Below are 14,890 nucleotides of genomic sequence, written 5' to 3'. Positions count from 1 at the left end.
ACTCGATCTACGCCTCTGGAACAAGAAGCAATGCGACGAGTTTGTGGCAAACGGGCGAGCTGAATTCCATCTTCTAACCGTAATACGAAAAGAAGATCTCGACAGAGTCGGAGAGTACAAAAATGCAAAAGAACTTTGGGAAAAGTTCTTGAAGATCTACGAAGAACCAGCCAATGTCGAGGATGAATCCAACACCGATTCAACGCCAGAACAGTCCGAGAATGAGGAAACTGTCGAGATAGTCGATCTCCATCCCGAGGAAACAGAAAGCTCATCCCAAGTGAGCATCAATGAAGGGGGAGAGATATTGGAAGAAAGTAACTCAACAGGGGGAGAATCAACGGCCGACGAGGTAAGTAAGGTATGATCTCTACCTTCTGAACAACCGGTTAATTCAATAGAAAAATTGCCTGAAGATTTTTGCGATTTAAAAATTGAATTACCGAAAAAGTTTTTTGAATTAGAAAATCAATTGTCAAATTTGTCTTGCAAATTAGAAATATTATCAAAAGAAATTTGTAAATTTAAAAATATTTTGACAAAAGAATTATGCAAATTTAAAGAATTTTTCGAATTACAAATTTCTCTCTCGAAAGAATTTTGCGATTTAGAAATTGAGTCACCAAAAAGTTGTTTTGGATTAAGAAATCTGTTAATAGATTCCTGTAAATTAGAATTTTTGTTGTTAAAAAATTCTTGCAAATTACAAAATATTCTTTCGAACGAATTTTGCACATTGCCGAAAGAATTTTTATATTGTCGAAAATTTTTATCAAGTTAGAATCTATGCTATTTGAATATTTTTGTGAAATTGAAATTCAAAAAATAATAGAAATTAACATGATACAAATTATTGCATGTTTAATATCTGTGGCTTTAAATTTGAAAAAGTGTAATTTGAGAAGTTATGAAAATTGAAATGGAAATTTAAAACTTGCTGATATAAGTATCAATATAAAATAAATAAATAAATGCATAGAAATTTTTTTTTAATGCTATCAATTTTTAAAAATTTTCTTGCATAAATTTTTGGGCTTAGAAAGATTTATTTCTGGTGAAAACTTAGAAATTTTTCGAAAGTCATTCTTTGACTTAGAATTTTTTTTTTCTTTTTAACTTGGAAATATTTTTTCTCCGAAAAACATTGAAATAGATTTCTATAATTTTTCTAAGTGTCAAACCCTTAGATTGTTTTTCTTGAAACTCCATTTTTATTGTGATCAAAGGGGGAGAAGGGAAAGTATAAGTCTAGAAGGAGGTAGAAAATCGAATATTAAAATTTGAAATTTTTTGAAATTCAATTTTTTTCTATCATGCTGCATGTTATTGCAATAAATTGTTTTTATTCTATGTCTATTTGTAACCCTAGCTTAACTTGGGTTGATCACACCAAAAAGGGGGAGATTGTTGGAACCCCAAGGTTGTTTTGGTGTGATCAAAAGTTAAGTTAGGTCCTGCGTTGTTTCTAACCTTGTGTCTAAGTGTGCAGGAGCTTAGGAGCACAGGTACTCGAGCGGAAGACGCGGCTAGCGAGAAGGACGACACGTGGTGCGTCCGAGAGACGAGGTGTTGCGGAAGAGTACACCGGCGGACGAGAAGGAAGTGCACGCGGTGGTTCCTAGGAACGAAAGCCGGAGCGGAAGATTGCTCGGGGAGCAAGAGACGCAGCTAGCGAGAAGGTCGACGACCGAGGGACGAAGTCTGCGGATGAGTACGCTGGCGGACGAGAAGGAAACACGTGACAATTTCGAGGGACGAGAAGCCGGAGGGAAGCACGCTCGAGAAGACCGGAAGATGGGTTCGGGTGAGCCCTATTCCGGATATCAGAGATCACCCAAGCAAGCGGAGCCGGAGCAGAAAGACCCTGACCAAAGGCGAGCTGAACCGGAGAAGAGAGCACGGACCAAAAGTCAACTGGGTTGACTTTTGGCTCCGGGGCGCCCGGAGCTGTCCGGGGCGCTCGGAACCCTTCCGGGCGCCCGGAAGTGACTTTTTCACAAGATCGAGCTTTGACTCGATCCAACCGTTGGGGGATAAATTTTATCCCCCCCAGGGCGCCCGGAACCCTTCCAGGTGCCCCGACCAAGGCTATAAATATAGCCTTGGTCCAGAAGCTTTTCAACTATCACGATCATTCTATTTCCAAACACTTGTATGCTTTAGTTGTAGTTAAGCTTCTGTTTTCTGTGCTTAAACGCTGTAAGAGGCTTCCCCGCCTGAAGGAGTTTTTGAGCTTAATCTTCCTTGGATTAACAACCACATCGGTTGTAACCAAGTAAACATCTGGTGCCTCGTCTTTTCTTTTATGCTTTTATTTATCTGCTTAATTCATTTTACAAGTGTTAGCTTAATCGTTCGAGGAAAGGTTGTTTGTTTTTAATTGACAGGTTATTTACCACGGCCCAACGGTCCTACAATAATGACTAACATATGAGATGTTATCATAATGAGATCTAGGGTTTGAATTTCAATAAAGTTGAAGTAAATACCTCCCTTATGTGGTAGTCACTATTCCAAAGTCTAGTAGTCGTTCATGATTTACTTCCTCTGTGTTGGCCTGGGACGGGTTGATGGGGGCACTGGGGGCGAGCGTATTCATCTTTTGCCACAATGTATGAGAGAGACCTTCTTAGAGATGTAAATGCATCAAATGGTTCGTGACTTATTTAGAGTTCGATTTGATAAAAAATTCATTCGAGTTCATTCATTTATTTCATTGAGCCGAGCTCGAGTTTGATTGTTTTATCAAGCCGAGCTCGAGCTTAAGGACATTCGGCTTGTGAGCTCGTGAACATGTTTGTTTATAAGCTCACAAACTCGAGTTAGAGCTCGAGCTCGAGCTCATTTAAAGGGCTCAAGAACATGTTCATTTATAGGCTCGTGAACTCGAGTTCCAGCTTGGCTCAATTAAAGAGCTCGCGAATATGTTCAATAATGTGTTGAGTTTGAAAGTTTAATTTAGTAGTTTGGGATGTTCAATGATATATTAAGTTTATATTATTTTAGTTGTTAGGTTTGTTGAATATTTATTCAAATGAGTTTTCAAAATTACTTAACAAGCCTGTAAAACGAACTCTAAAACGAGTCAAAAAACGAGCTCTAAAATGAGTCCGAGCTAACTTAACGAGTTAGGCTTGTTAACTACGATAATCGAGTTAATAACGAGCCAAGCTCAAACTATTTGTGAGCATGATAATTCTAAAACGTACTGAGCTCTAGTCTTGTGATAAAAGCTCAATTCGAACTAAGCTCAAACTCGAATATAACTTAAATAAACCGGACTCAAGTTTAATATTATTCGACTCGTTTATATCCCTAGATGTGGCTATTAAATGATAGCGTAACAATAATTAGATTAAAATTGATTGATGGACTTAAAAAATTTAAAATTATATGAAATTAAGTCCTATATATTTTTCTATTTCTTTTAAAATCTTATTATAGAACTAGGAACTCAAAATTATATATATTTTTCTATTTCTTTTAAAATCTTATTATAGAACTAGGAACTCAAAATTATATAAAACAAGTCCGGTATATTTGTTTTATTTTTGTGATTAAATTCATATTTTTAAATATCGATTCGATACCAACAGAAATTTTTTAATCATAGATTTTTTTTTAAAAAAAAAATAATAGATTGCTAGAAAGCCATCGATTAAAGTTAAGATTGTCACAGTCGGAAAAAAAAATAGACACATAATTTTGTAATTTTAAAACTAGAATACATAATTTGAGTATTTCGAAAACTTTCCTGCTTCAGTAATTTGTCAAATTTTCTTTAAAAAAAACACTTTTGTATATCCAATATTCTGAGTTAGAACTAATAAGAATATTCATAAATGATCATGAATATCTGAAAGAGAGAATAGAATAAGAGGGATAATCACAAAGCATGAAACCATAATAATAAACAATTTTCTATTCTTACCTCATAAATAATGTTGCTGAGTCACAGACTCACACAAAGCCAGGAGCATAATTAAATACATGATCCATGAGCAGAGTTCACAACCCAATCAAACATCATAACTTCACGAGCATTTCAAAACTGTTATATACACAAACCAAAAAGAAGAAAAAAACAAATTGGAGCTATTCCACATAATTGGCATTATTATTACCTTCTGTACAAGATCCAACATAATATGAGTAAATTGGATGCCAAACTTTGACTTCCATGAAGCTATCATTGAAGGTGATACAACCTCATGTTTGGCTCGATATACTGGCAGTTCTGACCTTCAAGACCTTGAACAATCCTCAAATTCCAATTGGAGGCATTCATCATTAACCTTTAACCCAGGGATGTGTAGGCATTCATCATTCAAATTGATGGCCAGGTTCCTCATCAATAGCAACACCTGCACATTGATGGTAGGCACTGTTATTTATTTGCAGCTAAAGTAAGAAGCACAAGACGAGCCGATAAATTGCATGTCGTTCAAGTATAGTGGGGGAAAATTACATGCCAAAGATATTCTCAGTAAGCATGCTTGCAGATAAATTTTAGAGCATATTTGAGTAGTATAATGGAAAGGAATTTGACAACAATGTCCGAGATCGTAATGGAAAGGATGTACGAGTTGATCTATTATACACGGACTAGTAATGGAAAGGATGTACGAGTTGATCTATTATACACGGACTAGCAATCGTACTAGATCCACTTTCAAACCAAAGTTAATTATGGAAAACAACAGGAAATTGCATGGTTTGTTTTCAGATTGTGCAAAATCAACATCAAAGCTAAAGGGAGAAGAAATTGAAAGTACTGACGGCCTGAAATAATGGAGCTTGTTTGCTCCTATGAATCATTAGAAGAGGTAGAAGGTAGCAGTCTAAAGATAACATTATCAATTTAATAGAAAATAATGCAAGTGATATAAGGTTGCAAATTGTAGCAGTATAATGTTACAAAGAACTTAATGGAGGGAGAATGTTGGAACAAACATGATTCAATAATTGATGGTGATAGTATCCCTAACGATGGAAGTTGCCACTTGGAAGTTCTATTTTTCAGCAAGAAACTATCAAGCAGATTATGGTGTTGCCATAGACGAACTAAACTCTACGAAAGGTTATTTCACCTTATTTTGATTGCGTCTACATATCTTTTTGGATGTTCTAAAGTAATTGATGATCACTTTATAGAAGCATAAAATCACAGTGGATAATGAGAATCAAATCAAAGATGATTCTGCAGTAACTGTATTCTAATAAAATAATGGTTATGTAATCAAGACTAAACAAGATTAGATGATAATCATTGCAGATTAGATAAGAGTAATGATTTTTTTCCTTGTTAGCGAAATTAATCACTAAGCTTTCTACAAGATAAACAGGAAGTGTCATAAGGTTAGTTCTGGAAGATTGCATACTGTTTCAACGTCAATTGGATCCATCTCCTTCAGTTTTTCCAAATGACCAGTACTGCTAGGATCAAAGACACTTCCAAGAAAGTAGTATACCTTAGCGAAATCTGGCATAACTGCATCAAACATTAAATTAAGATGAGAAAGCAATCAAGAGAAAGGGAAAAGTTGGCATGCATAAAATTAACAATAACATTACCAAATAAGAGCTCACCATGCAACGCTTGTGCCAAGATAGTATAAAAAAAGGTGGAGAGAATTGTGTTAGACCCAACATAAAACTTATGCTAGGAACCACTTGAGCATCAACATCAACACCAACAACACCATGAACCTAACCCAAATAATTGGAACTCATGGCTTATTAATCTTGTTGTAGTTAGTGTGATTTCACATAGACAATTCACCTCCATAAAAGGATAAATGGTATTTCTCAAGCCTCCTTAAATTCTCTCTATTTTCTGTTTACATCAAAAAACCCTTGCAGCTGATGTGATGGGACAGAAAATAGATACTCTTTTCTTTGTTAATTGGATAAGTTAGTAGCCTAGATAATGCATTGAGGAAGAAATAAGAGCTCACCATGCAGAGCTGTGGCATGATTGTCTTGATCGGCTGATTCAGAATTTGGCCTGGCTGTAGGGCTGATTGTGCTACTAGAACAATTATTTGCAGCTGTTACTCCAGCAGGTCCTATATCATCTGCAAAGCAACAACTTAATCATTGGAAAAAGAAAGGTCAAACTACTAAAGGTAGAGTATCAAACCTGTTGAGGAATGAGATGCATTAACAGGAAGGGGGGAACTTTGAGCCTTAGAAAGCAATGGAATGCTGGTGGTAAATTTTCTAGGCGTGGAAGATGTATCCATTGCATGAGCATAACCAGGCTCAAGCAAACAGGAAAGTTGCAGAGGAGTAGTTCCAAGAGGTATCTGTTGAGCTGCAGTTTCAGAAAATATGTGAGTTGGATTACAGGATGAAATCTGAGAACTCAAATGAACAAGTCTGACCATTTTTAGGGGCTTTCTGTGGATATGGATGAGCTGCTTTCCGCTTGGGTCGAGGTGGAGGAACATGTTCACTTGTACCACTCTTCTGAACCTTCAGAAAGTACTTTTGTGCATGGCTCCTTATCTGCAATAAAACCCTTTCCAATCTCAAAATTTTGTTTCCAACTTTATATATTAAAAATCCTATTGAACTTCAACTAAGCTTTGACAAAAGACAATATTGTCTTTAGACTTACCTAGCACTAAAATCAATAAATGGAATTTACATGTGCATTCATGAAATAATTCACGAGCTTTGTTCATACATATTAGTGAGCTGAGATCACAAGTATTCAAGCATTTGTTTATCTTATCGAACTAAAAATGTTTGCAAGCTTATTTATTTTTCATATTGAAGAACCTTAACAAGCTCTTCTCAAGCTGAGTAGCCACCTTCATGACAAAAAAAAAAAAAAAATTATTTTTTTTTGCATCAAACTCAAACACCAGAGAAAAATGTAGATTAGAGTTAAAAAAGCAAGACTCTAGGAACTCTCACCCAACGAAAAAAAATCCAAAGTTAGAAGTAAGCAGTCAAGCCCTGTGATTTCTTAATAATGGCTGCTTCTTAACATACTGTAACAGAAGTATGCATGATAAAGCAAAGATAGCAAGGCCGATAAAGGATACATGAGAAAAGTTTCTATAACAATATGAATACACCATTGGTGTAATGACAGATGATGTCCAGGCCAATTGCTAAGAATGAAAGAACCGCTAATCTTGGAAGTACAACTATCTTGCTGGAATGTTGCCAGTAAACCATCTTGGAAAATAGAAATTGTGTACCAAGAATACAGTTTATCTGACAGCCTAAAGCTCTCCTTTTGATCTGGAGTTCATAATGGATGAAAATATAGGAAAGCTTGCAACCAATTGAGGCCTTTTTCATTTTTGTGTTGTGTGCAATAGTTTTCCAAATCCCAAAAGGAAAATGAAGATTGTTTTATTAGCCCCACTGAAAACACGTAGCAAGTGCTCCTTAAGCACTTGAAAGTTCAATTGAGACAATTGCTGCAGAATAAACTAGAGTTGGTAAAAAACAAAGAGAAGGGATAGACTAATAATTAGGCGCTACTCAATGGCTCATGCGGAATAAACTAGTGTTGGTAAAATGCAAAGAGAAGGGAGAATGGAGGCCTTGAGGTAAGGAGTAAATAAGAGAAATCAATTGCACAACCAACAAACCAAATCCTAAAATTTGATCCTTTTAATATAATGAAAATTAGTTCTTCAATGACATATGATACAAGGTAAGCAAATAGAAAGAAGCCTATAGGACAGAGAAGTAAGATAAGTTGTGCATCTATTTTACTCTTCGTTGTCTTTTCTTGCCATGTGCATGAACTTATTAATGAGATGTCTCCAGATTACCTGGATAACTGTCTTGGTGCCAACAAAGGCTTCTATCTTCTTCCAGTCGCGATCAAAACTGCAATCCAAAAGATAAACATTAACGAGTACTAAAGTATATTGCAATACATCACAATTTCATACGCAAATAGTTTTAAACTAACCAAATGACATGCTGCTCCTATGCATTAAACATGCTAGGAAATATTTAAGGCCATGACATGCATACTTTAGACAAGAGGTCATGTCAGATGAGAATTATCGCCACTAACATAAAGAGGAACAACTAATACATTTGTACAAGGGAACCATTTGGGCATGGTTGATGCTCACTAAATGATACTTGTAAAGCCGCAATAGCTATTATTTCAGAATTATGATTGGTAACTATTTTTCATGAACCTAGCTCATGGACCGCACTAGAAAATCAGAATGATTCCAATTTGGTCAGAGACATTGAGTTTGACATCAGTAATATAATTTTTATTATATTGCTTGCCAATATATGGTCAACTATTCCCTAGTATGGTAGCACGTTACAGCTCATCATCAACAGAAGTTCACATGTCTACAGACAAAACTTCTCCCTGACCAGGTTACATTAGTTTACCAGTATCATCAAAAAATTAATTGAAGAAGCATCTTCTAGCTTATATATCAGCTAAACATCTACACGGAATCTGTTACTATATATCGATTCATTAATTTATATATCAATTATCAAAGTACTCCTTTCTTACGCTTGGATACACTTCAGTCTGCTATGGGAAGGAATTCAAAACTAGAACAAGTAAAAGGGTACCATTAAGATGTTCGGAAGTAGAGATTAGTAACAATTAATATTGTCACTTTGGACAGATATAGTACTCTAATTATTCCAAACCCAAACGCCACTAAGACTCAACTTTAATAAATTGAAAGTTTTGACATAAAAACAATGAAAGGGGAGAGCATTCTAGCCGCATAGACCATGGTTGGGATGTTAACCTTAATTAAGTATTGGAGAAGATCGTTCGAACAAATAATCTGGAAATTTAAAAGATCGAATGAAGACACACCATAGTTTGACATAACCGCCACATAAAGCTCCATTAGACATAAGACAGACGTAAAGACTAGAGAAAAGTCAGAATCATAGAAAGAAACAGCAGACATAACCTAAGATCTAACCAGACTCTTTGTTTCCTGCAAGGATTCCAAAATTTCCATAAACAACCAGAAGATACCAATTTCTGTTAGGGTTGGCACATCCTTGAGAAGCACCAGATCCGATTTGCAGAAATACAAATCAAGCCATAAAATTTAGCCCCAATCATAAGAAAATCATCATCCTTTCCGTCCCAAAACCACAAGAAAGGGTAAGACCAAGAGACAATCCAATCGAAAGCATGGAGTTTTCTTACAGCTGGAGGGCTTCAAGGAATTTATCGTGCTCCTGCTCAGTCCAGCTCTCTCGGGACTTGGTGATTATGTAGGGCTTGCGTATCTTCTTGCTGGGGTCGTCCTCGACCGAGGGGGAGATCCCGGGGAGGGCCATGGGTGCGGGCCCAGGTAGGTCGGGTGGGAAGAAGACCGATGGCGACGCTACTTCTCTCCTGCCGCCTTCGGCTGCGCCTGTGTGAGCAGACACCATAAACGGGAAGGGAGAAGGCGTGGACTTTGGTATCGTGGTGTGGTTGATGGCGGCGGCGGCGGTGGCCGTGGTCGTAGGCGGAGTCGGTTCGAGCTGTGGATGTGGCGCCGTGGCGGTGCGCGGCCACAAATTTAAGGGGGGTTTTGGCTGCTCCAAGAATTCGATGGTTGGAATTCAGCATCGGCACGTGGCGAGAGTTAAGAGGCACAATGCGAAAGAAAACATGAATTAACGAATTATGCGTGTGTGTTTTTTCAACAGAAAAGTGGACCTGCTGCGGACGGACGCATACAAACTCGACACTCAGCACGATGCGGTACTGCGCCTTCTGTGTATCATATGAGTTTATTTATGTTTACACAATAACACAAGTTGCAAAATAAACAAATTCGAATTATAATTTTTTTTTAGAAAAAACATATTTTATTTTAAAAGTATTTTTTAACATAAAAAAGCACACCTAATATATAAAGCAAATTTGCTCCAATTTAATTGAAATTACTACATTAAAAAATATTAATGTAAATTTATTTTAATATATTATAATAATTATATTATATCTGTTCCATAAGAATATTTTTGAAAAAATATGCTCTAAATTTATTTGATAAGTGAAATGGGTCTACTTATGATATTGAAATAAGAATATTTTTTATATTTAAAATAAAAATAAAATATACGTTAAGTGTTATTTTATTATTATTTTTAAAAAAAAAAGTTGATTTTTTATACATTAATTTATTTGTTAATTTTTAAAAATAAGCTTTCAAACTATTCAAAAAGTTTGGATCTAGAAACTGACACTCACTCCCACTCGCATTACAACGGCCATGAGTCGTTGGAACTGAATCAGACGGCTAACCCACGAACGAAGCCCCACTTGCTTATTAAAGTGAGCTCCTCCTCGAAGTTTTGGCCACTGTGTCTGTCGCTTGGCATCGTGGGCAATGGCGTCTTCTGTCTTCCTCTCTCTCCTCCCTTCGTCTTCCTCTCTCCCTTCGACTACACTAACCCATTCCCAGATCCACTTCTCCCGGCTTCATCCCTCCGTCACACCGAGGCGATCCTCCTCCTCCTCCTCCTCGCTATCTTCTCGCGGTTATGGCGGTCGACCTTTCGTCCTCCGCAGGAGGCCGACGATCGCCGCTGTTCATAACTTTGCCGCCCCCATCATATCTCCTAGCGATGAATGGGGGAACTGGACGGCTCTGTTCGCCGCTGGGGCCTTCGGAATCTGGTTCCTCCTCGATTCCTTCCTCGATCCAGAGAGTTTACACCTAAAATTGCTGGGCTTGTTTGACTGGAATTCCTATTTGGGGACTTTGATAGGTCGGAGAAGACCAAGATTGGCAGCGCTCTGAGCGGCGCGCTGGTGAGCACTTTGGTCGGCCTGGCGGCGAGTAGCGCGGGGATCGTCGCCCCAGATGCGCCCGCCTACCGTGTGGTGCTCGAGTTCCTGCTCCCCGTAGCTGTGCCGCTGCTTCTCTTCAACGCCGACCTTCGTCGCGTGCTCAAGTCGACTGGAACTCTCCTTCTGGCTTTCTTGGTGGGATCTGGCACGTTGCGTTTTCCTTATGACTTTTTTTTTTTTTAACTTGTTTCGGTATCGATCTTAGTTTGGTCTCATTCTCATTTCGTCTTTAGCTTGTTGTTTAGATCTTCTATAAGAAATTACAAATGCTATGTTTTCGATTATTGCACTTGTAGCAACTCGTCGAATGAAAGTACATCGGCATATTTCAAATGACAACATTTGAAGAGACAGGTAATCGGTTAGATCAACTAGCCATCTCCATAATTGTGTTCTACTTAACTCTCTCAGACGCATATATACACTTTCTTATCATACTTATTCCCTGAATTTAGTATGCTAATTGGGTTTATATAGTTTGTTGAATTTCTTATTTCTTTATTGTCTTCGATCATTGTTTCTTACACATCTGATTAAAGTTTCTAATTCTGTTCATATTGCTGTATGCAGTTGCCACAACAATTGGCACCATAGTAGCATATCTCCTAGTTCCCATGCGATCACTTGGACCAGATAGTTGGAAGATTGCAGCCGCTTTGATGAGCAGACATATTGGTGGAGGTATAACTTGAGAACAATTGCTAGGTTATCATATACATTTTTTGTCAGCTCAAGTATTCAACAAAGTAAAGACCAATACTCATTTGGCATTGTTAGGAAGATAAAAGTGGCACAGCTTTCTGGAGACTGTTTGAATTTTGGTGCAAATTAGGTGTCTTTGATCTGAGATGAATGAATTGACCTACTTAGAATATCTATCAGTTATTCATATTCCATCAGTCATTGCATACAACTAGTGGAGTAAATGATTCAGTGTGTTTAGACAAGATAATAATCTTGTAGTTCAAATAATTGATTAGCTTTGTTGCACCAAGCTTCTTTACATTGTTTTAATTAACTTGATTGTCCATTATGATTCAGCTTCTATATTTTGTATCATTTCCTATGAGATGAAGTTTAGATAAACAATCTTAAAATGCCAAATTATACAGGTACATTAACTTAAATAATGTTTGCTCATTCAGTTAAACAGCCTGTGAAAGGTGTTTGTTAAGACACATCATTTCCATCATCACAATCATATACCAAGTGTAACCTATCTACCTACCTGATTTTGTTCCTTGATTAATAATCTTTGATGGTTTGGGGCTAGGGAGTTAGCATTTACAGTTTGTACATATCATACTAACACAAAAACATTGGAATGGTTAGTGGGTGAGGGGCCCTGTTAGTGCTAGATAATTTACTCTTATTTTTATTTACTTTTAACCACAACATTTTTGTATTTGTCACCAAATTCAAAATTGTCATTTTCGTTTGGCTTGTGAAATTACATGTGTGATTCACTAAATCCAATGTCTCAATTTGATTGCAGCTGTCAATTATGTTGCTGTTTCAGAGTACTTTGGTGTTTCTCCTTCAGTTTTAACAGCAGGATTAGCTGCAGACAACGTTATATGTGCAGTATATTTTACATCTCTTTTTGCATTAGCCTCTAAAATACCTGCTGAAGCTACTTTGTCTACTAATGGTATGTTCTTTTACACACATTCTCATGATCTTTTATCTTTTGCCCTCCACAATTTCGAAACAGGGCTCTTATTAATAGGTTTATTTAATAAACCATTAATATTTACTGAGAGAACTGATTTCTTTGAGATATGAATGGGAAAGAATGGCACTTGACAAAATTGGTTTCTAGCTGCATGCGATTGAACAACATTTTAGCGAAATGCAATATACTACGAACAAATCAGTTGCAAACTATGAATGGCTGTTCCTTATGGCCTCCGCGAACCATCTGATAATAAGCAAGTAACTACATGGTACTTAAATGTCTACTATCGGTATATTATTTTTAGTTCAGAGTATGTCATTAAATAAAATCATTAATAATTGCAAGAATCAAAGTTTATAGGATGTCAAGAGAAGCAAAATTTGGTTTTGTCAATAATAGAGTTTTTAACTTTACAGATGTTCAACTCCCCTCTGAGAATAAAGAAGGAAATAAACTACCTGTCTTGCAAAGTGCTACAGCATTGTTTGTTTCGTTTGCAATCTGCAAAGCAGCCACTTCTATAACAAAGTATTTTGGCATTCAAGGAGGAAATCTACCTTGCATAACAGCAATAGTTGTGGCCTTGGCAACCTTGTTCCCATCACAACTGGGTAGCCTATCTCCTGCAGGTCAAGCAATGGCTCTGATTCTGATGCAGGTAAAATTCTGGTCTGCAAACATACATAAATCTGCCTTTGCTAAATATTTGCATGATTTGGATTTGTCCTGTGATCTGCAATACTCGTTGATGTACTCAAATATCAACAAGCAACAATGTTCATGGTTCCTCTTCGTTGTATAGCTTATGCATGCAATGATTATGGTAGTTTCACCTGTAGGCTGGATAGCATGAACAGAATTACTCTTATAATCCCAAAATTAGATTTTAAAAAATTCATAAAGAACGGCATTTCCTAGATTACTATCAATCTCTTCGATCATGAGCTGAAGCTAATTATTTTGAGGTCATGGTGATGTAACTAGGAGCTAAAAATGAAAAATGTCAACAGCCCAATGTTTCTCATTACTTGTCATAGTATTCTGTTTCTATTGCATTATTCAATCTGTAGACACAATTGATAAAGCTTTTGTCAGTTCTACCCTCCTAGCTGTATTCATGTAGACAAGCTAGTTTTTTTAAGTTAGCCAGATGTAGACTCAGTCAAACCTAGTTTCCTGTGAAGTAACAATATAATTTATTTCTTGGCAGTCAAAATTACACTTTCAATAGTTTTTATTTTCGTTAATCGTCAAATTGCAATGCTAAAACTGCATTTTCTCGTAATAGGTCTTCTTTGTTGTTATCGGAGCCAATGGTAGTATTTGGAATGTGATTTACACAACGCCTAGCATTTTTGCATTTGCTTCTATCCAAATAGCTGTGCATCTTGTCATAATTCTTGGAGTCGGACGATTGCTCGGCCTCGAGAAGAAGTTGCTGCTGATAGCCTCAAATGCCAATGTCGGAGGTCCTACTACAGCCTGTGGTATGGCGACTGCCAAGGGTTGGAGCTCTTTAGTGGTTCCTGGGATCCTTGCAGGCATCTTTGGGATTGCAATAGCAACCTTTCTTGGCATTGGGTTTGGGGCCTACGTCCTCCAGAAGATGTAGCACTTCCAAATCGAATGCCACAGTGTCAAAAGGCTAAGTCATTCTTCAGCATTGAATTTCCAGATAAACACGAGCATCAAAACGACTCGACAAGTTGACATTCGATGCTGCCATAACTAGTCGAATTTCTAGATAAACACGAGCATCAAAACGACTCGACAAGTTGACATCATTCTTTTGGTTTCCTTTCCTCGTCTGGTTGGTTTCTCTCTGTTATTTCTCTTGCTTCATTTCCTAATTTGTTCTTTGTAAAACTTCATTAAAAATTGTTTTTTGTTATATCAAAGTACCCTTCTAAAATGACTTTTGTTGCCACCCTGTTTTGTTATTAGTTGACATCGTGTGTATCTGGCGACTGCTCTTGGGATGATAGGTTTGATTTTATGAAAATTTTTCATGGGCCACTAAAATAAATCAAAAAGTACTTGTAATAGACGGTCCATTAGTTCATTATTCTTAGGTCAATTATTAATTAAGAAAAATTCATCCGTTAATTCGTTGAAATGAGATTTGATCCTTAGATATCTAAGAAATTAAAAAGACGTCATGTTGTTGCACCATTGTCTAGGATAATTGTTGTCGGTGCAAGTTGTTGCACCATTGCCCTAGGGTAATTGTTGCCGCCCTTTTATTAGTTAGGTAGAGCATCATCAATATTGAGTCATTTAAAGTTCCTTCACTACATATAACTTGAAGTATTATGTACTAGTGTATGCATGCCCCCGGGACTACGATGCAACGGAATGACGCTAAGTTATTACTCAGATATTCATAGTTC

At 36.9% G+C, this 14,890-nt stretch overlaps 2 protein-coding genes across 3 annotated transcripts; one reads left to right on the top strand and one right to left on the bottom strand.

Moving 5' to 3' along the window:
• Nucleotides 1–3,960: 3,960 nt before the first annotated feature.
• Nucleotides 3,961–9,592, bottom strand: LOC121998693 (protein REVEILLE 8-like). The gene is made up of 7 exons (XM_042553713.1): nt 9,182–9,592; nt 7,800–7,857; nt 6,387–6,510; nt 6,143–6,316; nt 5,958–6,077; nt 5,382–5,491; nt 3,961–4,364 (listed from the first exon to the last, which is right to left on the bottom strand). Exons 1-7 carry the CDS (start codon nt 9,409–9,411, stop codon nt 4,245–4,247), a joined length of 936 nt encoding a protein of 311 aa, XP_042409647.1. The 5' UTR covers nt 9,412–9,592; the 3' UTR covers nt 3,961–4,244.
• A 738-nt stretch (nt 9,593–10,330) lies between these two features.
• Nucleotides 10,331–14,427, top strand: LOC121998692 (uncharacterized membrane protein YjcL-like). Of its 2 annotated transcripts, none has more exons than XM_042553711.1 (6): nt 10,331–10,648; nt 10,741–10,967; nt 11,393–11,503; nt 12,318–12,473; nt 12,917–13,158; nt 13,789–14,427. In XM_042553711.1, the coding sequence occupies exons 1-6, from the start codon at nt 10,359–10,361 to the stop codon at nt 14,110–14,112; spliced, it is 1,350 nt and encodes a 449-aa protein (XP_042409645.1). In that variant the 5' UTR covers nt 10,331–10,358; the 3' UTR covers nt 14,113–14,427. The 2 variants fall into 2 exon arrangements, 1 of the variants encoding a protein (XP_042409645.1); XR_006116556.1 differs by having other exon boundaries at nt 10,339–10,648; nt 10,741–11,176; nt 12,318–12,768.
• Nucleotides 14,428–14,890: the final 463 nt, after the last annotated feature.

This window comes from Zingiber officinale, chromosome 6A (assembly GCF_018446385.1).
Source record: "Zingiber officinale cultivar Zhangliang chromosome 6A, Zo_v1.1, whole genome shotgun sequence".
Taxonomy (NCBI): Eukaryota; Viridiplantae; Streptophyta; class Magnoliopsida; order Zingiberales; family Zingiberaceae; genus Zingiber; species Zingiber officinale.
Note: the sequence above shows the minus strand (reverse complement) of the source record. Positions and strands in the feature narration are given on the sequence as shown.